Raw genomic sequence first — 23,971 nt, forward strand, 5'->3', positions numbered from 1 at the left:
ACTCTCTCTCTTTCTTTCTTTCTCTCTTTGTGTCTCTGTCGCTTTCGTTCTCTTTCTAATAACTCCATTAATAACTGCAGTAAAATGCTATTAATGGCTCAAGCCTCCATTGCTAGGTTTAAAATTACATTTTGGAGCAAGCAAAAGAGCCGTTGGATGAGATGCGGAAGAAATTTTCCTACTCACAATAGCGATTTAAGTACAAAAAATGGACGAATCCTTTTAAATATATCATGTGATCAATGTCTTGAGGTGTGGTAACCGTAGTTTAAGCAGAATAATTGACCCCAGGCCATTAAATTATTAGAAAAATAATGCTAACCCCTCAATTTTAAAATGAATAAGGTAGCTGCCACAGGACAAAGATGTCGCCGCCTGAGACATGCTCTGTAGAACAGTTAATCCGTTTAGGGCTACTACAGAAACATGATGGTGACTTCCATGTTAGGGGACCCACAGTGTATTTAGATAAAAGAAAATAAAATTCTAAGATTCTAAGAAAATAAAAACAATACAGTTCATTATGGAAGATCTTTATACATCAATGATAATATAGTTATGTAGAGTAGGCTATACTGCATTTCTGTCAAGTTTTTTCAAAGTTTTAATTCACTGTTATTAAATGTACTTTAAATACAACGTTACCAATGACCAATGAGGCAGACTAGACCAGAGCACCACAGTAAGTTAGACGTTAGCCATGCAGATAATATATCAGTTGACGCTATTTAACAGTATTTACATCACATAACTATAAATATACACTTACAGTAATAACGAAGGCACTATAATAATAAAGACACTTTGAAAATGCGTTTACTGTGGGGAGATTCAGAATGTTATTTTGCCTTCAACACGTATCTCTTATTCATTTTCAGTTGAGTGGGGGACCGGGGAGTTAAAGCTGAGTGCCGCCACCTAGCGTCCTGGATGAATTCATTTTACAGATCTGAAAAGATTCGGGGCTTTTGACAAAACATTCGGGGCTCGAGCCCCAAAAGCCACCCCCCCGCTCCGCCCCTGCTCTACATAGTCTTTCAGGTGCTTTATACCATGGTCTGTTTAAATACTCGATTCTGACTGGCTGGAAGGTGTGCATTAAAACTGTTTAATGCACAGGTAGTTCCAGTCAGTTTAATTACAGTTAGAAATAATCTGCTACTGTAAACATTGGTAACCATAGTAACAAAGTTACACTTGCAGAGAGAGCGAGCGAGACATAAGTCCGTCTCTCTTTAAAGTGCGCAGGTTTTATTTCAGCACTACTTTATTTAAAGCGGATGGAGTGCGAGCCTTAACTTAAGAAAATGACCGTCATTTTTACCCGTCTGTTAAAAAATGTACACTGTAAACATTCATTACAGCTTTAACTTGGCAAATAACCAAGGTATAAGCGGGATAATCCACGGCTAGCCATGCACCAAAGGGCTCCAATGCACTTCGCAGAGTCGGGTGGTTCTTCGCCTCTACGTCGTGCATTAAAACCCTTTAATGCATGGCTAGCCGTGGATTATCCCTTACATATAAAACGTACAGTGGTTGCCTTATGATTACTAGCAAATGAACCACTTTTTAAGAGTGCAATGATGGTTAATGTTCCAGAGACCTGAGATTAGTCATGTCATTTACAAATGATAACAGTTTTATGAATGCTTTTGTGAATTACTCTACAGTGCAGTAACTGGGGATTTATGGTATTTTTAAATTAAATTGACAAAATTAAAAATTATTTTCAATATTTGCGTTTTTAAAAATAATTTGACATTTTATGTAAAATTCACTTTATGAAAAAATTTAGGTTTCTCAGTTGATGTGCTGTATAGAACATTGCTGCCATCTACTAGTCTAGAAAACAAACAGAATGCTAGAGAAGTGCCTTAATATGAGATGTGTGTACATGAATGACAGATTGAATTATTCTTGCCGTTTGTGGGATGCAAGAGGTAAAATCTTCTTGTGACACAGCTTAAGAAACCACACACAGGAGTAAAAGTGTGCAATAAAGTGAAATAGTTTGAAATTATGGAATTTAGTTCTGTGTTTTATTGTACAATAAAGTATAATTTTTTATGTGAGATGTTCAGAAAAATAATAATAAATAAATTAATAATACTTAAATAAATTAAATAAATACACTGCTGGGTCAAGCAATTCAAATATCTGTAAATAAAAAAGTCATTAAAACGTCTCTTTCTTAATAGTAACAAAATAAAAAGAATTGCATCATTAAATACAATAGTAAAACATCTGTATATATAAATAACCAGAACATTTATATACAAATACATTAACATTGAATACATGGCAAGATCATTTATGTAAAAGGGAATTTCAAGGCAGTTATGTGACTGTAGTGTATACAGTCATTTTATACAGACAATTAACCAACAGACATTAGCTGCTTGTCTCTACTTTAGGTAAAACAATAACAGAATTTTTGGCAAGCTCTGAGCTATTGAAACCTGCTGCCATTCTGAACAATAAAAAAACAACTAAAAGAAAGCATGCAGTAGATACTTCCGCCTTCATTGAAGGGAAAAATGGGGGAAGGAAGAGTCATAAAAAGCAAACAGATAAATATTCCACAGTGCTACTGCTTTTTCACAATCTTTCTTTCAAGATATTGCAATGTTTGCTTCAGCAGTTGATTGTAGAAAATGTTAAGACACTTTCCAAAATAAATAACATCACATTCTTAATAGCTCTGATACAGAGAAAATGTCTCATAAGCACAATAAATTAAAAGAAAAAACTAAATGTAAAACATACATTCAGCCAAAGAACATTAAGAGAACTTTTCAGTGTCAAAAATAAATACTATTTATGCAATTATCGAAGTCTGTAGGCAGAGGGTGGAATTGAATGAATTGTTTTCACACCGCTGGGTTTTCACGCAATTTGTTGTAGACCTCCTAAGCAAAAGATGCTCATCTTCAAGACTTCTGTTCTGTCTTGAATTCGGGTGAACCATCCACTTCCTCATGAAGCAGATCCCAAATCTAGGATTGTTTTTGTTCAGATCCCCGATCACTTTTAGATCTGTTTCTAACTGATCAAGAGATTCTTGGCTCTGAGTTTCTTTTTGAGTAACACAGAACGTGATGTTATCATGATGAGGTTTTCTTTAGCCGCCTTCCTGCAATTGGAAATGATGCATCCTTTTTAAACCCAAAGCAGGACATTTTATATAATGAGCAAAAGCATGTTCTAAACAAATGTATTCTGATGAGTAATAGTACATTATTTTTACCTGAAAGATGAAAGTAGATCATTCTTCGTGTCCATGCCATTTGGATGGCCATTAAGTTGGGTCGTGATAACCATATCTGAACTGCAAAGGAAAGTAATGAAAATTTACCAGCTGGACATTAGGCAAATAATCAAATGTTTTCCACAAGACTGACACTTGCATTTGTGGTCAAATGTAATTTTCAGAATTACATATTTTACGAAGTTTATGGTCATTTTTGATTGGAAAAAATGCGAAAGGTAATGTCCAAACTATACTGTATGTTTCTATAAAACAGTAAAACAAACACAGACAAAGGCTTGAACAAGACAAAAAATATAAATAAAATAATAACAGATCAGTTTTTTTAAGGAAAAGTATAACTCAAAACGATTTCTAATTGACATTCAATGAAAGTCTCATATTTATTTACATATTTTCTTAGCATATCAGTGCTCATGAAATCTCCCACGGAGCCTGCCCTGATCTTTGCAGGTCACACATGGCTGCCTGTGGCATCTGCGACAGTCAGAATGATACGCATCTGTCTGATTGCATTCATTTAGGTGGGGCAGGAAGTGCAGATCTGAGAGTCAAAGCTCACCTGGTGTGGCAGAAACTGGAGCAGGTGCGGTCAGCTGGAGTTGCACATTCACAGCGACCCACTGAACGCCGACGGCGGGATAAATTACTTCCCAGACCGTAGGGGGTGATTTTACTGTAGAGATAAAAAAAATAATATCAAAAATGGCAAATGCCTAAAACAGCATGTTATTAATATAATATTTCTTAGATATATAAGAGCATTTAAATGCATGTTTTAGGGATCTGTTGTGGCGTTATTAATTGTGGTCCAGTCCATTGTGGTCCAATCTAATTGTGCTAACCTTGGTGTGTTGATCCAGATGATGTCCAAATGGCAGAAATAAATACATTCCTTGTCCAACCAGCTGTTACAGGAGCAGCGTTTGGTCCGAACCCGTTTGAAAACAGGTAGACTTTTGGATGCTTCGGATTGTTCAGAAAGTGGATATCCAAATCCTTAAAGGAAAAAGCATACAGAAATTATGATGAGAGTTGTCAGTAGAACTGTAAGAGGCCTACCGTTTTGTCTGGTAACACAAAATGTGCTTTAAAGTGCGCTTTTAAGTCACAATGATGATCCTTTCTTTAAATCATACTTTCACATTTATATTTAATCAATCAATATCTATTCAAACACCCTGTGAAATATTATAGGCATGCCAGTGTAAACAAGCAGTGGAAAAATCTACAGTGTATGTCCTATAAATATGAGTAATAACCTGCTGTTTTATTGAAGATTGAAAGTGGAAGAGTATTAGGCACATGATTAAACTTATGAAGACAAAGTTTGCCATTGGTGCAATGCCAAAACTGTAGCACTTTGACTAAAAATCCTATGTGCACCCGTATGCCCAGCATTAAAATTTTTGCTCAGACGCTGCTCTTTTGCATCTATTAATAGGGTTCTCAAATATATTTAAGTATGAAAATGTTAAACCTAATATTCCTTGGAAGATATTCCTTTATGTGGTTCTCCAGCTACAAAAAAAGGCACATAATTGCTATAAAAACTTAAAGTGCATTGCTCACATATTTGTAACCCACATCAGAAAGATAATTAGGAATTATTATTATTATTAGAAAGTTATTCTGAAAGCAAGAATTTACTCACCATGTTGCAGGATACATAGTGTGGCAGAGATAAACAGAGTGGTCTGCACAGAGAAAGTCATAATAGTATCTCAAATGTTTAACAAGCCTGTTAAATCCACCAAGAGTTGAATGATGATGCGCACGGGTAGTGTATACAATCCACAGCGCTCCTCATAAAGTCTAACAGGTGCTTGGGTTCCTGCCTACCTTCCATTTATTCTCCCAAAAGCTCCACCCCATTCTTTCAGAGAGACACAACATCACAACATCATGGCCCCACTGAGTCTCTTACATTCCTGCCTCCTGATTTGGTCATGGTTTGAATGACACAGAAAACAGACATGGAAAACAAAGTGATGTCATTAAGTCCCCATTGAAAGGTCATAGTCCCAGAAACCGGAAATGTTTTTTTCCACAGGGGAGTCCATGTGTGGGCATCATAAGAGTAGATAGTGTGTAATGCCAAGTTTTGGATGTGTCAAGTTACATTCCACATTAATGGAGAATAATTGCCAGAAACCCCTGGAGGACATAACAGGACTGATAGTTTATGTCCAGGATATCCACTAATATCTGGGGCCACAGATTATAAACATGGAATTGATAGTGTTTGTTGGCTTTAAGTAAAGTAACGAATGCTATAGGTCTCCTTTAAAACGTTCATAAAATATGATTTAGTAATACATGAAGGTATACATGAAATATTTATTAGATGATACAAAATATAAGGCTGTTCAGAAGGTACATTATGCCTACATTGTAATGCATTAAGAATGTCTCTATAAAGCATTATAAATATGAATTTAACAACAAAGTGTAAGCAAAAAATGATTACATTAAAGGGGCCATGGCACAAGACTTTTTAGAGATGTCAAATAAATCTTTGGTGTCCCCAGAGCACATATGTGAAGTTTTAGCTCAAAATACCATATAAAAATGATTATAGTATGTTAAAATTGGCACTTTGTAGGTGTGAGCAAAAATGTGCCGTTTTAGGTGTGTCCTTTAAAATGCAAATGAGCGGTTTGTTGCAATTGAAACTAAATTGTGCTGTGAATTATTTTCTCTCTCTCTTTTTCTCTGCACTAAATGGCAGTGCTGTGATTGGATTGCAGAGTGCAGATTAATAAGAAGAGCTCCTTATGACATCACAAGGGGAGCCAAACTTCAACTACTTGTTTTTTCATGTGCTTGTAGAGAATGGTTTACCAAAAGTTACTGGGTTGATCTTTTTCACATTTTCTAGGTTGATAGAAGCACTGGGGACCCAATCATAGCACTTAAACATGGAAAAAGTCAGATTTTTATGCCATGGCCCTTTTAAATATTTATTCACCCCTTAGGCCTCACCTCACCCTATTGTGTGAAATCTACACTCTTAGAGATTTCAAACAATATACAGTTTGTCATGATTATATAAGAATTCACATGCAAAACACTGAAGTAAGCGTAGGTGTCCCACTGGCGGTACAATGACATTTAGCAGGATATATTTTTTTTGAGGCACAGCCTCTTCATAAATGAATCAGTTAGTCTCCCTACATAATTTATTTTATTAAACGCTGTTGAAATGATTATTCTAGAGGTTTAGATCTTTCCAACAATATATAGTTTGTAGTGATAGATTAAAATTTACAGAGGCACATGGAGATGTTCTGTCTCCTGTTTACATTTGTTTTAATAAAAATAGATTGTCTCTTGAGTTTCAAAAGTGATTTCAACAATGTTGAGTGATGTTTAAAATAAACCTTTCAATTCAAATTCTAAATAAATAAATAGACAATAAATTTTATTTTTTTAGGTGCAATTTACATGAAATTTTGTAGATTAAAATATGTTAACATATTCCATTGCATAGAGATGGAAGGTAATCCCACTTATCTGAGCAGTGGCATGGATAACATTCAAAAAAGCTATATGCAAATTACATGTGTAACCCCATCAATGCATTTAATGACAGTATCATTTGGCTAATAAAGTGAAATGACGCATTTGCTAATGTATGGCAACCCATAATTGGAACGTGATCTCTGCATTTAATCCAAGTGAGTAGTGAACACGCACTGCAGGGGGCAGGAAATGCCAATGATGTCACGATTTATAACAATGGCATTTCAGGGATTATTTTTCATGTTGAAAGTGTGGGGGTCAATAAATACATATAAGTATTTTTTCCGTGGCAAAAAACAACAGCTTTAACACCAAGATTCTGATCAATATTCCAATATTATTAAATAATCCATTTTATCCAGATGAGTTATTTTATATGAGATTTGTATTAAGTAGGAGATAAGCCTGTAGGGTCTGTAATAGGATTGTCATCTATGACACAGTTTATCTTGACACATATGGCAGTATAGTACTGTATTATAATTTGCACACATATTATCTAATTCTCTCTCTCATCTCATTCTAACAATGCATTATCCATTCAGTCATCCACTGTTTCCGATTTGGTTCAATAAAAGAATGTGCTTCTGTATGGTGACAAATACAAAAGTGCCTGTGGAATTTCCTTAGATCATCTCAAGAATGTGGTGTTGCATCGCACCTTATATGCTCCAGTATGCTTCCTTGTCCAGCAGTGCTTACTGAAACATACCAAGATGTTATAAATAGAGAGGAAGTTGTGGGGCAATGAATAACAAATTATGTTATACTGTCATGGAGTGAGTCAGAGGCAGCAGATCCATGTGCAAGCAGGTTTATTTAACATAAAAACTAGTAAATCCAAAATTGAAGAATAAGGTACACAGAACATGAAACACTCAATACCCGACAAATAACAAAAGAAACACTGGGGTATATATACACTGAAAGGATAACAAGGAAACAAGACACACCTGGGAAACAAACAGCACATGGACCAATGAACAAAAGAACTACACAGAACTACAAACATGGCAAACTAAGACATGACTTCAAAATAAGAGACATGGACCAGAGAAACATAAGATAGGACTGTTACAATGACCTGATATTCCATTTAGACTCATATGAAGACAATGACAAGACATTTAGTTACATACCTATAGAAGGGTAAATGAAAACAAATAAGGAGGCTTTGAGATGTACTTTAAAAAAATGTAAATCAAATAAACCATTAATGTTTAAATTTCATAATTAACCAAGTATTAATTAATTAAGCTTAGTCGATGAATTAAGTTTATAATCATATACAACCTTACCATTACTCTCACTGTACTTTGATGTCATCTACTGTTAGGGGGCGTGCACACCAAAGCTTTTATGCCCGCGGCCGGCGCATGTTTTCAATTGTTTCCAATGGAAGCTCGGGATTTTCAAATAAGCCAGCAGCTATGAAAAGCTGGGTGAAAAGCTCCGCTCGTCAATGTCAGTTTTCACACGGCTGTCCAATCACAGTGGAGGAGGGGCGGGGCATTACCACAGCATCCAACCAGCTCACAGCTAAAGTATCACAGCTACCAAAGTGCTCAGCTAAAGAAACAGCTGGCATTCGGCGTCCTCCAGGCATTTTCAGCCGTGTTTAAAAGTTTTGGTGTGCACAACCCCTTTGATCCTAAGCACTGCATGAAGTCAAATCTGGATTTTAGCAGGATTTAGGGCCTATCACTGACGAGACGTAGGGGTCCTTTTTGTTCCACTGTGCAGCTGTGGGTGCTTTAGGTAAAACGGAGTAGATAATTTATTATTATAAAACAACAGTCGATCTATGCAGTATTATTAATGCCTTTTGGTTCCAGTGAGTCTGGACAAACGCTACAGCTTTTTGTACGTTTTTATAGTTTTTGTAAGTCTTTAAGTATCTCTGCCTCGATCATACAGTATGATCGCCAAACATCTTTAGGCATAAGATTGTTGGACTCTGTATATGATTCGCACATGTATACGAACGCAATGAATCTGGTACGCGCAAAGGAGGCGGGGTTTGTGTTTTAGTGAACTTTTGCTGGTGTACAGATGTTTCAGTTGTCTTGATTTCGAGCTCATCACAATCAATTCTTTCTTCCGAATAAAATCAGAGTGGACATTTTAACAGTGGCCTACATAACTCTGCATGTGGATTAAAGCAACACATTGGGTATTTGAAATTATACTATAAATAGCCTCAAAAACAATCATCCAGACACTGTTTATATTGCTGTTGGAGACTTTACAGGGCTAACCTGAAAAGGTCCTTCTACCTTCAATTATGGACTACAGGGTAAAAAGGATGGAAAGCAATGTGACATGTGCCTTTCTTCCTTTCCTTGGTAGTGCGATGTTTACACTTGTGTTCCAGGAATGCCATCTCTGATTGTGTCTGACAGACATAAGGGATGCCAAAATGAAGTGTTGTGGAGCCATCGCAGGCAGTCCAGGCCCCCGTAAAACCTGGTGAGAAACAAAAAACAAGAGGCCCTGAGATGGAAGGGATCACAGAGCCTGGCTAGCCCTCCGCGACCATCCCGCTGGCTCCATGGCACCATCAGACTCGGCTATGCAATTCAGTTTGCCCAGCCCCACCACCCCCAAGTTCGGGAGCATCCAGTTCATGTCTTGCTCACGAATATTCTACACAGTTTACTGTCTCTCCAGCTGATTTGAGGTTGGGATTTAACAGCCCTTATTATACCCAAGGAAGGCGGTGGGTTATGGCTAATCTTGGATCTGCAAGTTCTGAACCAAACACTTCACATTCAAAATTCATCCCTGACACAGGCCCTTTTTGCTTGTTGCGTTCAAGGAGCAAGCATAACAGTATAGAGTCCTGCCCTTCAGGCTGTCCCTGTTCCCATGTCTTCACAAAAATCATGGAGGCAGCCCCTTGTTCATGAGGGAACATGTTATTTGCATTCTCAACTACCTTGACAATTTACTTATTCTAGCACAAGCAAGATCCGTTGTTTGAACACAGGGACTTGGGGCACAGGCATCTTAGACTTTTCTGTCTTCGAGTCAAACTCTCCCCTGTGCTGGGGAATTCATTTCTCAGTATGGATTCATTTGACATTGAGCTCATTTACATGCACACCAATAATGCGATTACAATGGGATTTTGTCAATACTGCGATTATACCTTACCTCATGTAAATGCAATAATTAGATAAAAATAATGCGATTAAGCTCATAATCGCAGTAAGTATAATCACATTAAAAGAGGTGGCGTACGCTGTTTATAATCGCAGTATGCGTCCATGTAAACGCTTTAATCGCATTTATACCGCATTAACTGAAGTGCGCGTGTGTTTTAGTCACGCACCTTAAGCACAAATTTGTTTTAAACTTGACATTAGGAAGTTTTACATGAACTCTGCCAACACGACTCGCTGTCAGCAGTCTGCCTTCATTCAGAAACAGCTCAAATAACACGACAGCAGTGTATAAAACCTTTAAGGACATTATAACGATAATTATAACGATAAATATATTAGTGACCACATCATAATGATAACTTCATGCTAATTCGCTCAACGAGCCCGGCATTACCTAATATTGGATATTTCTTGTAATAAAAACTTTTTTTGCAATTGTTTACATGTCACTGAATATGTACATATGCTGTTCTTGTTGCATTTACACAGCGGGAAACCAGCATATGTCAAACTCACTGCGTTTCGCGTAATTAAACAATGAATGTAGTAGTTTGTGTAATAATATCTTACCTTTTGGCGTAGTCAGTGTGGTAGAAAAATTTCACAGCAACAACTGCATCAGCACTGGGTAGGCTACCTGAGGTAATTTTATGTTATAGACCTCAGCATGAATGAGCTTTCTACTGCATTTTAAGTGCGCGTGCACTTCAAGTTCAAATAGATTTGATTGGCTGTCAATGGTTTATCGTTCATCATGTGCCAAAATCGCTATCGTTATAGTTGTTGTGTGAACGCTATTATCTTTAAAATAAAACGATTTTTAAAACTATATTTTTATATTGTTTTAATGTGAACGCCCTTTACAGGCACTGTCATATTTATATCTTCATCACGGCACCGGATAATGAAATACATCTATAACAACATGTTTGTCATTTAACGTAAGTAAATTAAAACAGTGGACCATATATGTGACTTCATCAATTGTGCTCTGCATTGGGCTATGTGTGAATAATCCGAAAATAAAAACTGCATGTAAACCGGAGTGAAGAGGTTGGCTCCAGTCATGTAAACATCTTACTGCGATTAAGACCTTACTCGCATTATTGGAAATAATCGCATTATTGGTGTGCATGTAAACGAGCTGAATGACACTTAACTTCTCTTATTCAAAAATAGGCAAAATACACTCTAAAAATGTCTGGGTTATTTTTGACCCATAATGGGTAAATATTGGACAGAACACGTGCTGGGTTAAAAATGACCCAATGTTGGGTTGTTGTTATGCAACCATGGGGTATAATAACCCTGGATTGGGTCCATTTTTAACCCAGCACGTGTTCTGTCCAATATTTACCCATTATGGGTCAAAAATAACCCAGCCACATTTAGAGTATATGTTTGCTGTAATCCAGTAACTCATGAAGTTACCTATGACAGAATAACACTTTTGACTTCATTAGCAGAACACTTCACCTGCTTCTTGAAGTGCTCTCTTTCTCTGTCTGTCTATGCTCTCTCTCTCCACCCTCCTCTATCCCTCTTTGCATTGACAATTATTACACATAAGCATATTGTAATGTAAAAAATTGAGGATTCACATTTTATAACTATCTCTCAATGCATTTCTGATGTGAAATCATTGTGAATTTCAGTGGAATGCATATGGGCAAAACATAAGCTGCCTAAATAACTATACTTTCTCACCTTCTGACTTTTGATGTATTTAAAAAAAAAAAAAGTGTATCCATCTATAAAAAAGGGATATCTGTAATGAGCAAGTTTTTTCAAAGTTTTAATTAACTGTGATTAAATATACTTTAAATATACCAACGACAGTGTACAACAGAGCCGGCAGACTAGATCAGAGTGTAAGCATTATCCACTAGCCATGCATATACTATATCAGCTGATGCTATTTAACAGTATTTAAAGGTGCTGGTCACATAATTAGAATTTCACGAGTTCGCCCTTACATCTAATCTGATTGCAAAGTAAGCATATTTTGGCGTGCTGTCCTGGGGGAGGGATCTGGATCCAGAGTGAAGCTCGAACTCCGAACCCGGAGAACTCCCCCATCCCAAACTGGGATAGAACAGATTAGAGTGGCGAGTTGGGGTGGTGGAGGGATATCAGAAAAAAATCTCAAGACTGAGGTATGTAGGATGTCTGTATATGTAGTGTTTGGCTGATTACCAAATGAGATGCACCTGTGCTTGATTAGTTAATTATCTGATCGTGCTCCTTCCGAACCTTGTTAATAAAACATCATTTCATCAAAAAGTTGATTCATTTCACTAATTCCATTTAAAAAGTGAAATTTGTATATTATATTCATTCATCACACCAGGTGTCTTCAAAATTGAACCTTTTCACAATATTCTAATTTTATAGACATCATCAAGACTGTCTTATTTCAGAATATTAACAGTTATAAAATTAACAATTATTCCTAGTATCGTATATTGTTGTAATATACTTATGACTTGCGAATGTAATGCTCAGTTAACTTGAATAAACCAGGTTTCATGACGTATGCAGCCTGCATATGCCACCTCCGCAGGCTACAGCCTTCGGATTGAGAAACGGCCAAAGTGAAGTTGATGTGGACAGTAGAGATGGAGGATCAGCTTGTTGATTTGTGGCGGCAGCGTGAATGTTTATGCAGCGTGTCTTGTGGAAGTTGTCCCGGGCACTATCGTTGAGGTGTCTTCCTGCATATCGTCCGCCATGCTTGTTTTGAAGTCTAGCGAGATTTTGTGGGATTTCCTGTGTTCACAGTCGAGACTCCGATTAAAAATCTGTTTGTGTGTGGTGTGCTGTCTTTAACACATAATGGCACACCACACACTACAGGAGCAAAACGGATAAATCTAGGATTTTTTATCCTCAAGTTTGTGTCCATCACATTTTAAAAATCTTATAAGATGTAAAAAATCTTTTGGTGTGTACCCAGCATTAGTTGTCAGTTATAATCATCAAAATGAAAAGAAACATTTGAAATGTATCAGTGTGTAATGAATGAATATACAAGTTTCACTTTTTGAATGAAATTAGTGAAATAAATCAACTTTTTGATGATATTCCCATTATATGACCAGCACCTGTACATCACATAACTATAAATATACATTTTTACAGTAATAACAAAGGCACTGTAGTAATGAACACTTTGAAAAGTATGAACACTATTGTAAGTGAACTCAGGTTTTGGAAGGAGAACAAAACTGCAATCGTTCTCGGTTTGTAAGGGATCTCGGGCAGTGGCGGATGCAGAACGTGACATATGGGTGGGCATGGATTAAGTCCAGGTGGGCCTGAATCTATGGGTGTCACTTTTGAATAAGAAACTATAACAAGTCTATAAAATTCGTCAAAACTTCAGAACACTAATTTAAACAACATACACACACACCCGAACTGCACGTCACATTTTTGACATTATTGATACTTTAAATTGTAATGCAACGTGACATTTATTAAGCCTTTTTGGTAAAAAAAAAATATTGGGCTCTCATAGCCTACAAAAAAGAACCTGCACACAGTGACAGGAAATATAAATGAACCCAAAAAAAACTTATACTTTTTTAAATAACCTATTAAAGTGTTTAAATAAATACGGCTACTAAATGCTTAAAATGAAGCTTATAACATCATATTCTCTTCATGCAAATCACTAAAAATATATTTTCGTTCTCACATATTTAAGTTAACTTACTAAATAAAGAAAGAAAAAGGGAATTGCTAGAATAATGTTAGACTCTGAGGTTAAACGAAATGACAAATAAATAAACATTTAATTTACTTTTTGATGAGCACAAGAGCAAGCCTACTCGTGAAGAGCGGAGCCGAGGAGCGCGCATATCAGACGTGAACGAAAGGAATAATGGATTTAATGCTTTCACTTCATTTCCTGACAGTTTCACTTGTTAGTGAGGATAGTAATGGCTAACAAGATGACGCCGAATTACATACAACATAATTACCTAACTAAATCTGAGAGAATGCAAACACATTACAATATTTTTTCCTCCGCCCGACGGCCAAGGCGCATCATTTTTTTTTAGCCCGACAGGAATTCGCCATAGCCCGTAATGGACGTCGGTCAAGCGATTTTGCGAGGTTTGTTTTGTAGAAAGACTTTCTTTAAAGTGAATTTCGTTTTGTATAAATTGTATCTTAATATTAATCAATGTTTGATCAAACAATTGCCTCGATTTAATAAATAAGAAGCAAACCAAGAACGTCTGTGGTGTGGATTGAAGTGAACCCACTATATTTCCGCAGCCTACGTCTTTCTGCTTTAATGCATTTCTTAAATTAATGTCTCAATTACACAGTAGGCTTATATGTTGTTATGATAGGCTATTTGTTGCTTAAAAGCAATAGGCTATATTGTATAAAGTGTAGCAATAAACGTGGCGTTACTTATAGTGCTGCTATATCGCTATATCAAACAACATCACTATGATCAGATGTTTTCTGTCAATTTTTTACCCCGCTGTCATAGTTGTTGTGTGTTTATGTTATTGAGAGGAAAGCGCGCAGCACATATTTATAACGTGTTGTTATTCAAAATACGTTTTCTACTTGCTTGCAAAAAAAGTTCTCAAACTGATCATGGCTGAAAGCTGCTCGGGAATATTTCATTATAACGCAACATTCAACTGCTTTAATAGTTTTTAAACAGTTATCAGGCTTACTTATAATTTTACTGTTTTTAACATAACATGCAATAGATAAATTACACCACATAAAGTAGTATACATGTCTAACTATACAGAGTAGTATTTTTTATATTTCTGATTGGGCGGGCCAGCTGTCAATCTGGGCGGGCCCCGCCCATAGCTCCGCGCCTGATCTCGGGTTTCAGAAGGAGAACCAAACTGCAATCGTTCCTGGGTTTCGGACACAATATGAGAGCGTTGCTAAAATATGAATATATTGTATTACAATATATAGCGTTTAAGTATTAACCTTAAATCAAAACAAAACAACAGATTTGTAAATGAAAAGGTTTAAAGCGTAACTAAACCCCTGGTCAGAACCTGACTCCACCCACTGGCAATATTTGAAAAATGCAAGAAAAGTGGGCAGATCCCAACTGAGAGAGGGGACGAACTAAGCTTGTACCAAGTGTGTGGTGAGATCGTAAGAAGGGCGTGGTGAGCTTGAAACTGCTTACGTCACGAGTTATTTTTTGGACCCAACAATAGGAAAATTCAACTGCAGTAGCCACCGTTCAACCTGAAGAGGGCAGCATGTAAAAAAACTTACTAAAATCAATGAACAGCACTAATAAAGCATCATTCCTACAGATCATTAACTAAAAAAGTTGGTTTAGGGTTTAGTTACTCTTTAATAACAGTACTGACTTAAAGGACAAGTTCGGTATTTTACACTTAAAGCCCTTTTTTCAGATTGTTTTTGATGAAATAGAACGGTTTTGACTGAAATTTTCCTGCTAGCCAGAGTATTTTCGGTTTCTGTGGTATGACCCCCCCCCCCCCCCTCACAATGGCTGCATAGGTGCATTCTAAAATGCATTAAACTTTCGTTTACAAAGACGTGAAACTCACCGAGTGGTCAGGGGTGTTCACTGATAATTATTTGGGGTCCCCAGAGCATGTGAAGTTCTAGCTCAAAATACCCCATAGATCATTTATTATAACATGTTAAAACTGCCACTTTGTAGATGTGAGCAAAAATTTGCTGTTTTGGGTGTGTCTTTAAAATGCAAATGAGCTGATCTCTGTACTAAATGGCAGTGCAGAGGTTGAATATTGCAGAATAATTTTATTACAACAAGATCCCCTCCTGACATCACAAGGGGAGCTAATTTTTAGTGACCTATTTTTTCACATGCTTGCTGAAAAGGTTAATCAAAATTAAGTTACTGGGTTGATCTTTTTCATGTTTTCTAAGTTGATAGAAGCACTGGAGACCCAAATATAGCACATGGTAAATGCCAGATTTTAATGATAGGTCCCATTTAAGAGAGGAGAGCACACATAAACACAAAACACAGGCGACGTGACTCTCCACACTAACACAAGACAACAATACGGGGCTGTAAGGATCCTGTCACTAGAAACAAGACTAAACACATACATGGCCGAAAGGATCCTGACAGTATCTCAGAAGAGGGCTAAATCTTTCTAGATGGAATAAATGAAAAGACCTCTAGTTTTGGGATTTGTTGCTTTTTCTTGTCACACCAAACCCTGAACCAAGGCTTGTACCGAACTGTGGTACACCCCTTTAGGTAATAAGATTTGTCAAATTTTAAAGATGAAGATAATATGGCCCTGCTCACACGTACATGGGTATTTTCTAAACCGTACCTTTTCTATGCGGTTTGGCCATACATCCACATGCAAACACAGTATCAGTTGACTGAAACCAAACTTTTATAAAAACTCCTACCAGGTTAAAGAAACTCCGGTTGCAGCATTGTCGTGTAGACTGTGAAACCGGAGTTTGGTGACATGCTGCTGAGGGAAACTATGCAATGGCTTTTGATTGCCCAACCTGGCTTTACCGTTAGGGATATATTGCCATCTGTTGGTTTGGCATTCTATTGACAACACTTCATATCAGGCTTTTGCATGCTTGTGTGGAGGCAGTTTTTTAAAATGGGTCATATTATGATTTTTTAAAGATGTACAATAGGTATTTGGTGTCCCCAGAGAACATATGTGAAGTTTTAGCTAAAAGACCCCACAGACCATTTATTATAGCATGTTAAAATGGCCACTTTGTAGATGCAAGCAAAAATGGGTTTTTGGGTGTTGAAATGCAAACACTGATCACCATGATGGTGGTTTGTTGTAATTGAAACTCAATTGTGCTGTCAATAATTTTTTTATCTCTTTCTTTCCGTTTGCACTAAATGGCAGTAACGTGGTTGGATAGTGCAGATTAAGGGGTGATATTATTATTATTATTATGATATATTACTATTGGCCTTGCTATCTACGTCACAAAACAGGCAAAATCTGAACAACCTATTTTTTACATGCTTGCAGAAAATGTTTACCAAAATAAGTTATTGGGTTGTTCTTTTCACATTTTCTTGATTGATTGAAGCACTGGTAAGCAGATTATAACACTTTAACATGGAAAATTCAGATTTTTACGCTATGACCCCTTTAACGAAGGAGGAAAGAACACACATATATGTGTGGACTAGGCCTAAATGCCCTGGTTTTCACTTGAGCCCCCCCCCCCAAATGTCTTTGCACGTCGCTGTTTGTATGTATGCAGCTCATTCAAGCACGTCAGCTCCGTACAATCTGATCTGAATACACTGCTGTTCAGCTTACTGTATGAAGTAGACTGATTAATTGATTAACTTTAATCAGGGATGGGCAACTTTGGTCCTGGAGGGCCGGTGTCCTGCAGAGTTCAGCTCCAACCATAATTAAACACACCTGAAGCAGCCAATTAAGGTCATAAGCAGAATAGAAACATTAAGGCAGGTGTGCTGAGGCAAGTTGGAGCTAAACTCTGCAGGACACCGTCCCTCCAGGACCGAAGTTGCCCATCCCTGACTCTAATAATCCCAAAGGGAAATTCACATCATAGCAAATACACCAAAGAACTATACAGCTTAGTTTTGAGCATCAAGTACAGAATGATTCCTTCATATGTATCCTTGCACAGTCAAATTCTACATCAATCATCTGGCATAGCATCGATTATATCAACACATCCTCACCCCATGTCGTCAATATTTGACGACACTTGACCATTCGTCAATATGTGACGGGGAGGGTATACCTTTCGCGTCATTTTTTGACGAACTGGGGACTTCAATACTATTACATCCGTTGCATTATCTTTCCTATTTTCTTACCATTTTCACGTCGGTTTAGGGTTAGATTACGCAAAATTAAACAGTGTACGTGAAATTAAACAGTTGTCACCTGGCGTTGGGGTTAGAGTTAGGTACGACAGTTGTCACCTGGCGTTGGGGTTAGAGTTAGGTTTGGGTAGGGATGTCATTATGTAAATCTAACCCTAAACCGACGCGAAAATGGTAAGAAAATAGGAAAGAGAATGCAACGGACGTAATAGTATTGAAGTCCCCAGTTCGTCAAAAAATGACGCGAAAGGTATACCCTCCCCGTCACATATTGACGAATGGTCAAGTGTCGTCAAATATTGACGACATGGGGTGAGGATGGGTTGATTATATAATCTAATGGCTGTTGGTGATAACACGTTTAAAGGTTATCAAAGTCCATGATGTTTGAAAGCCAATGTTGATATTTGAAATCACCTAAACAAACACGCCCCTACCCCAATAGAATCTGGACCTTCTGTTGATAGACCCGCCCCACACATACGCAACCCGGCATTTGATTCGTTTTGATTGGCTATAAGTGTGTTTTGGTAGTCGGCCCGTCTCCTTTTCCAAAGCGTTTTTCAAACATCGTGGACTCCGCCTTTAATTTATTAAACCTGTTATTTACACAATAACAATAATGTTTGCTCGTCTTTTCAACCTGTTTTTATAATGCAATTCAACATCGTGGTAATCCCGTCTACCAAAATAAAATCTTCACCAGTTACTACAACATGAACATTTTACACCAGCACAAGCCTAGTGTTCTCTCATTTTGATCACAGTGTTGTCCACAAAACTTTGTTGAAGTGCCGTTTGTGTTTTACATCATTTGTATGCCCACAAATATAATATTCCTTTAAATTTTGAGTAATGAAGATCATAACAATATTTTTTTTCTAATGTTCATTTCCACTGTATACAGTAGACCAGTTCACTCATGTTAAACATGTGTACTGTTGAAACATGGATACTCTGTGTAAGAGCTCGCAATATTGGCTTGTTTTACAGTAAATCTGAGTGATTGTTGAGCACATGGATCATTTTGATTTGAGATTTAAACAAGACTGTTTTAAACAAGCATGAAGCACATGACATTATAACTTCATAAATGCATGAAATGGCACGACACGTGATAAAAGGTACCTTTACCATTTTAATCAGAGTTTTGTCCTTGTTTTAGTCGAGGCCCTGCTAAAAAACCAATAGACACCATCACAGAAATTCTATTGGTTTTATTGGGATTTTTATTGGTTCTAATGGAATATGGCCCAAAACACACTACAGTGTAGTAGTTTTAATGGTAAAAGCTAATGGTTCCTATTGGTATTTTAATGGAAAGCATTCAAATTTTCTGTAAATGTTTTATTGTTTTTTCAGCAGGTGGTCAGTGGATTCTATTATAGAAACCGTTCTGCGATGTCGCGTCTGACAGCTCCTAAACTGAGAGATCTCAAATAACGAAATGTCTGCACATCTGAATATTCACCCCAAACATGGACGAGTAGAGACTGACAGAGAAAAATGAAATAAAAGGCAAAATCAAAAGGCGCACAGGTAAAGCCTTGAAAAATTATATATGACCCTGACGAATTCTGGCCAAATTACAGAGATTCGCAATTCGCATGGACTAATTTTATAGATAGGGGTTAATAGATAACCCATTCATAATCTGACATTTCACACTGTGCACTCTTAAACCCTTGGTTAACTTTCATATTTGCATATTTGTTGTGTCCGCTGGGAGAAATAAAGCTGTGTCAGACTGATTGAATTAAAATGGCTTGTTACCACTTTAAATATCTGATTGTCTCTATAGCTTTCGCATTAGTGAAAAAACAGGTTGCTACGCAAATCTACTGGGATGGTTTTTTTTAGTACAACTCAACTAGCTTAACTGAGCAGTGTCAATCAACGTAATGGAGAAAACAGCAACCATACATGTTAAGAAACAAAGTTGCTTGTCAGATTATCCAAACAAGCAACGATATAATGTGACTTAAAGTCCCAGTAAAGTTAATCTTAAAAATTGTTTCTAAACACATTATGAATGTTAGAAATGTTTTGCTAAAAACAAGCCACAAAGACTATATGTAGTACTAAATTGCAGAGTTTTTCACCATTTCTGAGTTTTGATGGTGGGACTAAAACAGTGGCTCGATGACACACTTAAAGGTGACATAGAATGATTGAACGGGGTATTTATCTATGACATGTAGACACAATTTTTTTGTTTGGGTCTGTAATGCCTTAGAACATGGGTCTTCAACCGGGGGTCCGCGGCCCCCAGGGGGTCCGTGACGGAACTGCAGGGGGTCCGCCACATGATGTTTAACAACGAGCTATTTTTAGGTTAAAAACGTTAAATATATGTACAAAACGTCACATGTCCCCTTTAAGTTGTGCACGTGCGTGGCGCATAGGTTTGAAGGCGCGCGTTCAGTTTAGCCAGCGGATCAAGATAAAATATCTAAAGATTATAAATGTCCACTCAGGAAGCAGCAGTAGCGACAGAAAAGTCATCATAAAACAGGTAAATCTTATGTGTGTCTTTCTTTCAGAATGTCATTTTAGAATCTTTACGACATGTTGTCTCATCTATATTTCTGAACTTGGACGGCTGTTTCACGCGGTTCAGATTTAAAGCGCTAATTCAACAGGCAAATGACACCACACCGCGTCTGCATTTTAAACTGTGATAAAACTATCGCTCTATTTTAAAAATGAATGTAACGCGCGCCGTGATGGTGCTTTGTGCAAGATTCATAGTCAGGTTGAAATCCGCCTCTCAAAAAGTTGCCCCAAAGAGATGCGCTCGGACTCGTTGCATGTTGTTCACCTGAGTCTGATATGAAGCTATGCAGAAAATAAACCTGCGTTACTCAAACTCGTGACAATGATGATACACGAGAAAAGGCAACAGACCTCAGAATTATAAAGTAGCACAACCTCTATCCGCACCAAAATAGACAGTCTTTGTGCCATTCACCATGATCAGTCATCTTTATAAACTGAAAGCCCTTGTCCAATTCACAGTAAAATGAAACTATATTACACTGCAAATACCTTAAAATAATATTATTTTATTATTATTATTATTATATTTCTATAAAAACAAAATCTACTTTAACAAAAAAATTATGCATGTTAATATAGTATGGCTGTGTGACAATATGGTTTGTTTCTATTTATAAAACAGTTCCAGTCCTTGATTCTGGTCATCAGTTATACTTTACTCCACTTTGTGTTGTGCCTAATACGAAAAATGCATCCTCTCGTACCTTACTGCTTACTTAAATATCTCTGTTTTACACATTTAGTATTAGGGGGTCCCTGCTCCCTGACTCTCTCATCTAAGGGGTCCCCGACCCAAAAAACGTTGAAGACCCCTGCCTTAGAAGCTTCCTAAAAACCTCTCTCAGATAGCTCTATTAGGTATTAGTGGTTTTGCACCTATTTGGCTCCCCCTACTGGCTTAACTTGCAATCTCATTACTGATTGGCTGACTTTGCTGCCACTCAAAAAATTTAGCCAATTATTTTAAAGTTGAAGTGCAGTTAGATGCCTGTGATGTCATAAGCATCAGTTTTTCAGATTGGGCTGTTTTCTGGCTGACATTTCTAAAAGAGGAATTTCTATGAGACTGAGATGTTTAGCATGTTTATCACTTTTTGTATGTTTGTGAATGTGAGTAGACTACCATTATTCAACAAAGACAAGGTAAAAATGGTTTTTCATTCTCTGTCCCCTTTAAACCACCGCGCATGGCCCTGCCCCTAACACAATGTCCATTCAGGTTGTAGCAGAATTTGAAAGCTTAGAGAGAACTTGGTTTCAGCACTGACACGGCCCCACCACTTAAGAGTAGAGAATGCTGCCTTTTTACATAGTTTTGTTAACTTATTTTATTTACATGGCATTTTTTCCTTCATTCATATTTGGTCGGGTGGTTAATAACACATTTTCTGTGGTATGACAAACTCAGAAAACATTTGACATCTGCCTTTACAGGGACTTTAACAAAAAATTAAGCCCAAAGTCGTGCAAGCTGACTTAGCAAGGTCAAACTAAAAAACGTGACTCACTGTGCACGTGTGTATTTTACAATAAGCCAGCATACACTACAAAATGTTTCTTAAAGACCAGTTACTTGCAGGTATACTGGAACTATTTGAGGTGTTTAAAGATTAGAATTCTTTAGGTGTTACAAGAAATCATTCGCTACTGGTGAGATTAGCTGAGAAGACAAACACACAATGTCTAGGAAGGGAACTGAGCTGTGCTGGTAGAGTAGACATTCCTTTGCTGTGAGCTATGGCCTGCATCACAGTTAAGAACATAAACAACATTTTATAATATGTCTGGAACGCTGACACCATAAGGGTTTGACTGATAAACCCTCATTGTCTTATTAAAACAACTGCATATCTTCTCTCTGATTTAGTAAACGTTTGCCCGTGCTGTTACTCACCTGAATCTGTAACAAACTGTTGCTGTGGATACTGGCAAGGCATTTTGGCGCCAGTCCTCTGAGATGACACAGGCAGCATTGAGTTTTTTATCTGATCCATGTACTGTATTTGCCTAGACACTTTAACCTCTATTGATTTGATATACCTCCTGGTTTCATTGGCTAAGTCAGTTACATGGCAGTGTTTAAGGGATATGCAATCTGAAATTAATGTGTTCTTATTTATGTACAGAGTACACCATTAACTCAAAGGTTTAAAGCTCAAAATGCACCTTTCAAGTATGTTGTCAGGAGGGGTCTATGTACAGTTGAATTGAAATATTTTGTTTAATATTTTGTAGCCTTTTACTGAATTAACTTGAAAATGAAGCCATTAGTGTATGAGATATCAAAAGCAAAGACAACTTGGAAAAAATATCAAATTGGTTTTGGTAAAACCTCTTCAAGCTATTCTGGCATTACAATAATGGAACTGACATTACATAAATGAAAATATAGATTTAAGAATAAATTTGTGCTTTTAAAACTTGGAATTTAATCTTAACAGAAACCTGTTATCAGCATATAATGATTAACAACTAGTTTAAATATAATACAGTTTTTAGTGGATTATATGTACTTGTTAGATGTAATATGCACTTAATTCTTTTCTTAAATACTTCCATATTGCCAAAAGGAAAATTTTATAGGCTAAGTAGAATAACATGAGTGCTTTGTATTTGTTCACAGTAAGGAAATATTTTAAAAATAAAGGTAAAAGTGGGTCAAAGTATGAATTCTGAGAGTGCTATAAGTAGAGTGATGTGACAATGATGATGTAAATTAAGATTTAAGAAAAATGGCTCCTTAGTGACATCTAGTGATAAATTTAAAGATGAACATTCATAATCTATACGCACCAATATATATGCATTAAATATATATGTGTGTATATTACAGAAGTTACTCAGTCGAGAGCAGTGAATGATTTTCTCTTCTTATTATGTTCTTTACTTTGATGACAGATACTTCGGCGGATTAGGCTCACCATAAGACCGAATGTAATAAAAATGTTTATTCGTTTAAGACATGCAGTGACCAATTGTTTTATAAGACAGCTATTTTAACATATGAGCATTTTCGGTTTATGTGCTCGTTTAAGCTCTAGCTCTGCACGCGGGGCTATCCGGTGGGTATGATGCCCGTTGCGTTGTCAGGTTGAATGCGGCAGTCCAGTCCAACTTACAATACAGCACAGCTTATAAAGATCACTTCACTAATAAAAACTCGGCGTTGGGTTTTGTTGTTAAAACAAATAAGGAAAAGACTGGCCAGTCTTAGACTTTTTTTCAGTCCACAGAAAGACAATTCAACCACTTCCAGCTTACGCTGAAATCATGTGTATTAGCAATGTACGTTACACTCTAAAAACAAACGGTGCTATATAGCACCAAAATTGGTTCTTTGTTCGAAATCATAGAAGAACCATTTTTAGTGCCATATAGCACTGGTGAAGCACCTGTGTAGAACCATTTAGTGCTATGTAGAACCATATATGGTGCTATATGACCCCTTCATGGTTCTACACAGGTGCTTCACTGGTGCTTCACAGGTGCTACAGTATATGGCACTAAAAATGGTTCTTCTATGATTACGAGCAAAGAACCAATTTGTTTTGAGAGTTCAATTCAATTCAATTTTATTTATAT

General features: G+C 36.9%; 1 protein-coding gene across 1 annotated transcript; it reads right to left on the bottom strand.

Moving 5' to 3' along the window:
* Positions 1-2,141: 2,141 nt before the first annotated feature.
* edn2 (endothelin 2) lies at positions 2,142-5,282 on the bottom strand. Its single transcript, XM_055219055.2, has 5 exons — positions 4,926-5,282; positions 4,117-4,270; positions 3,834-3,947; positions 3,251-3,331; positions 2,142-3,136 (listed from the first exon to the last, which is right to left on the bottom strand). The coding sequence occupies exons 1-5, from the start codon at positions 4,984-4,986 to the stop codon at positions 3,046-3,048; spliced, it is 501 nt and encodes a 166-aa protein (XP_055075030.2). The 5' UTR covers positions 4,987-5,282; the 3' UTR covers positions 2,142-3,045.
* Positions 5,283-23,971: the final 18,689 nt, after the last annotated feature.

The sequence above is a fragment of the Misgurnus anguillicaudatus genome, chromosome 20, assembly GCF_027580225.2.
Source record: "Misgurnus anguillicaudatus chromosome 20, ASM2758022v2, whole genome shotgun sequence".
NCBI classification, from domain to species: domain Eukaryota; kingdom Metazoa; phylum Chordata; class Actinopteri; order Cypriniformes; family Cobitidae; genus Misgurnus; species Misgurnus anguillicaudatus.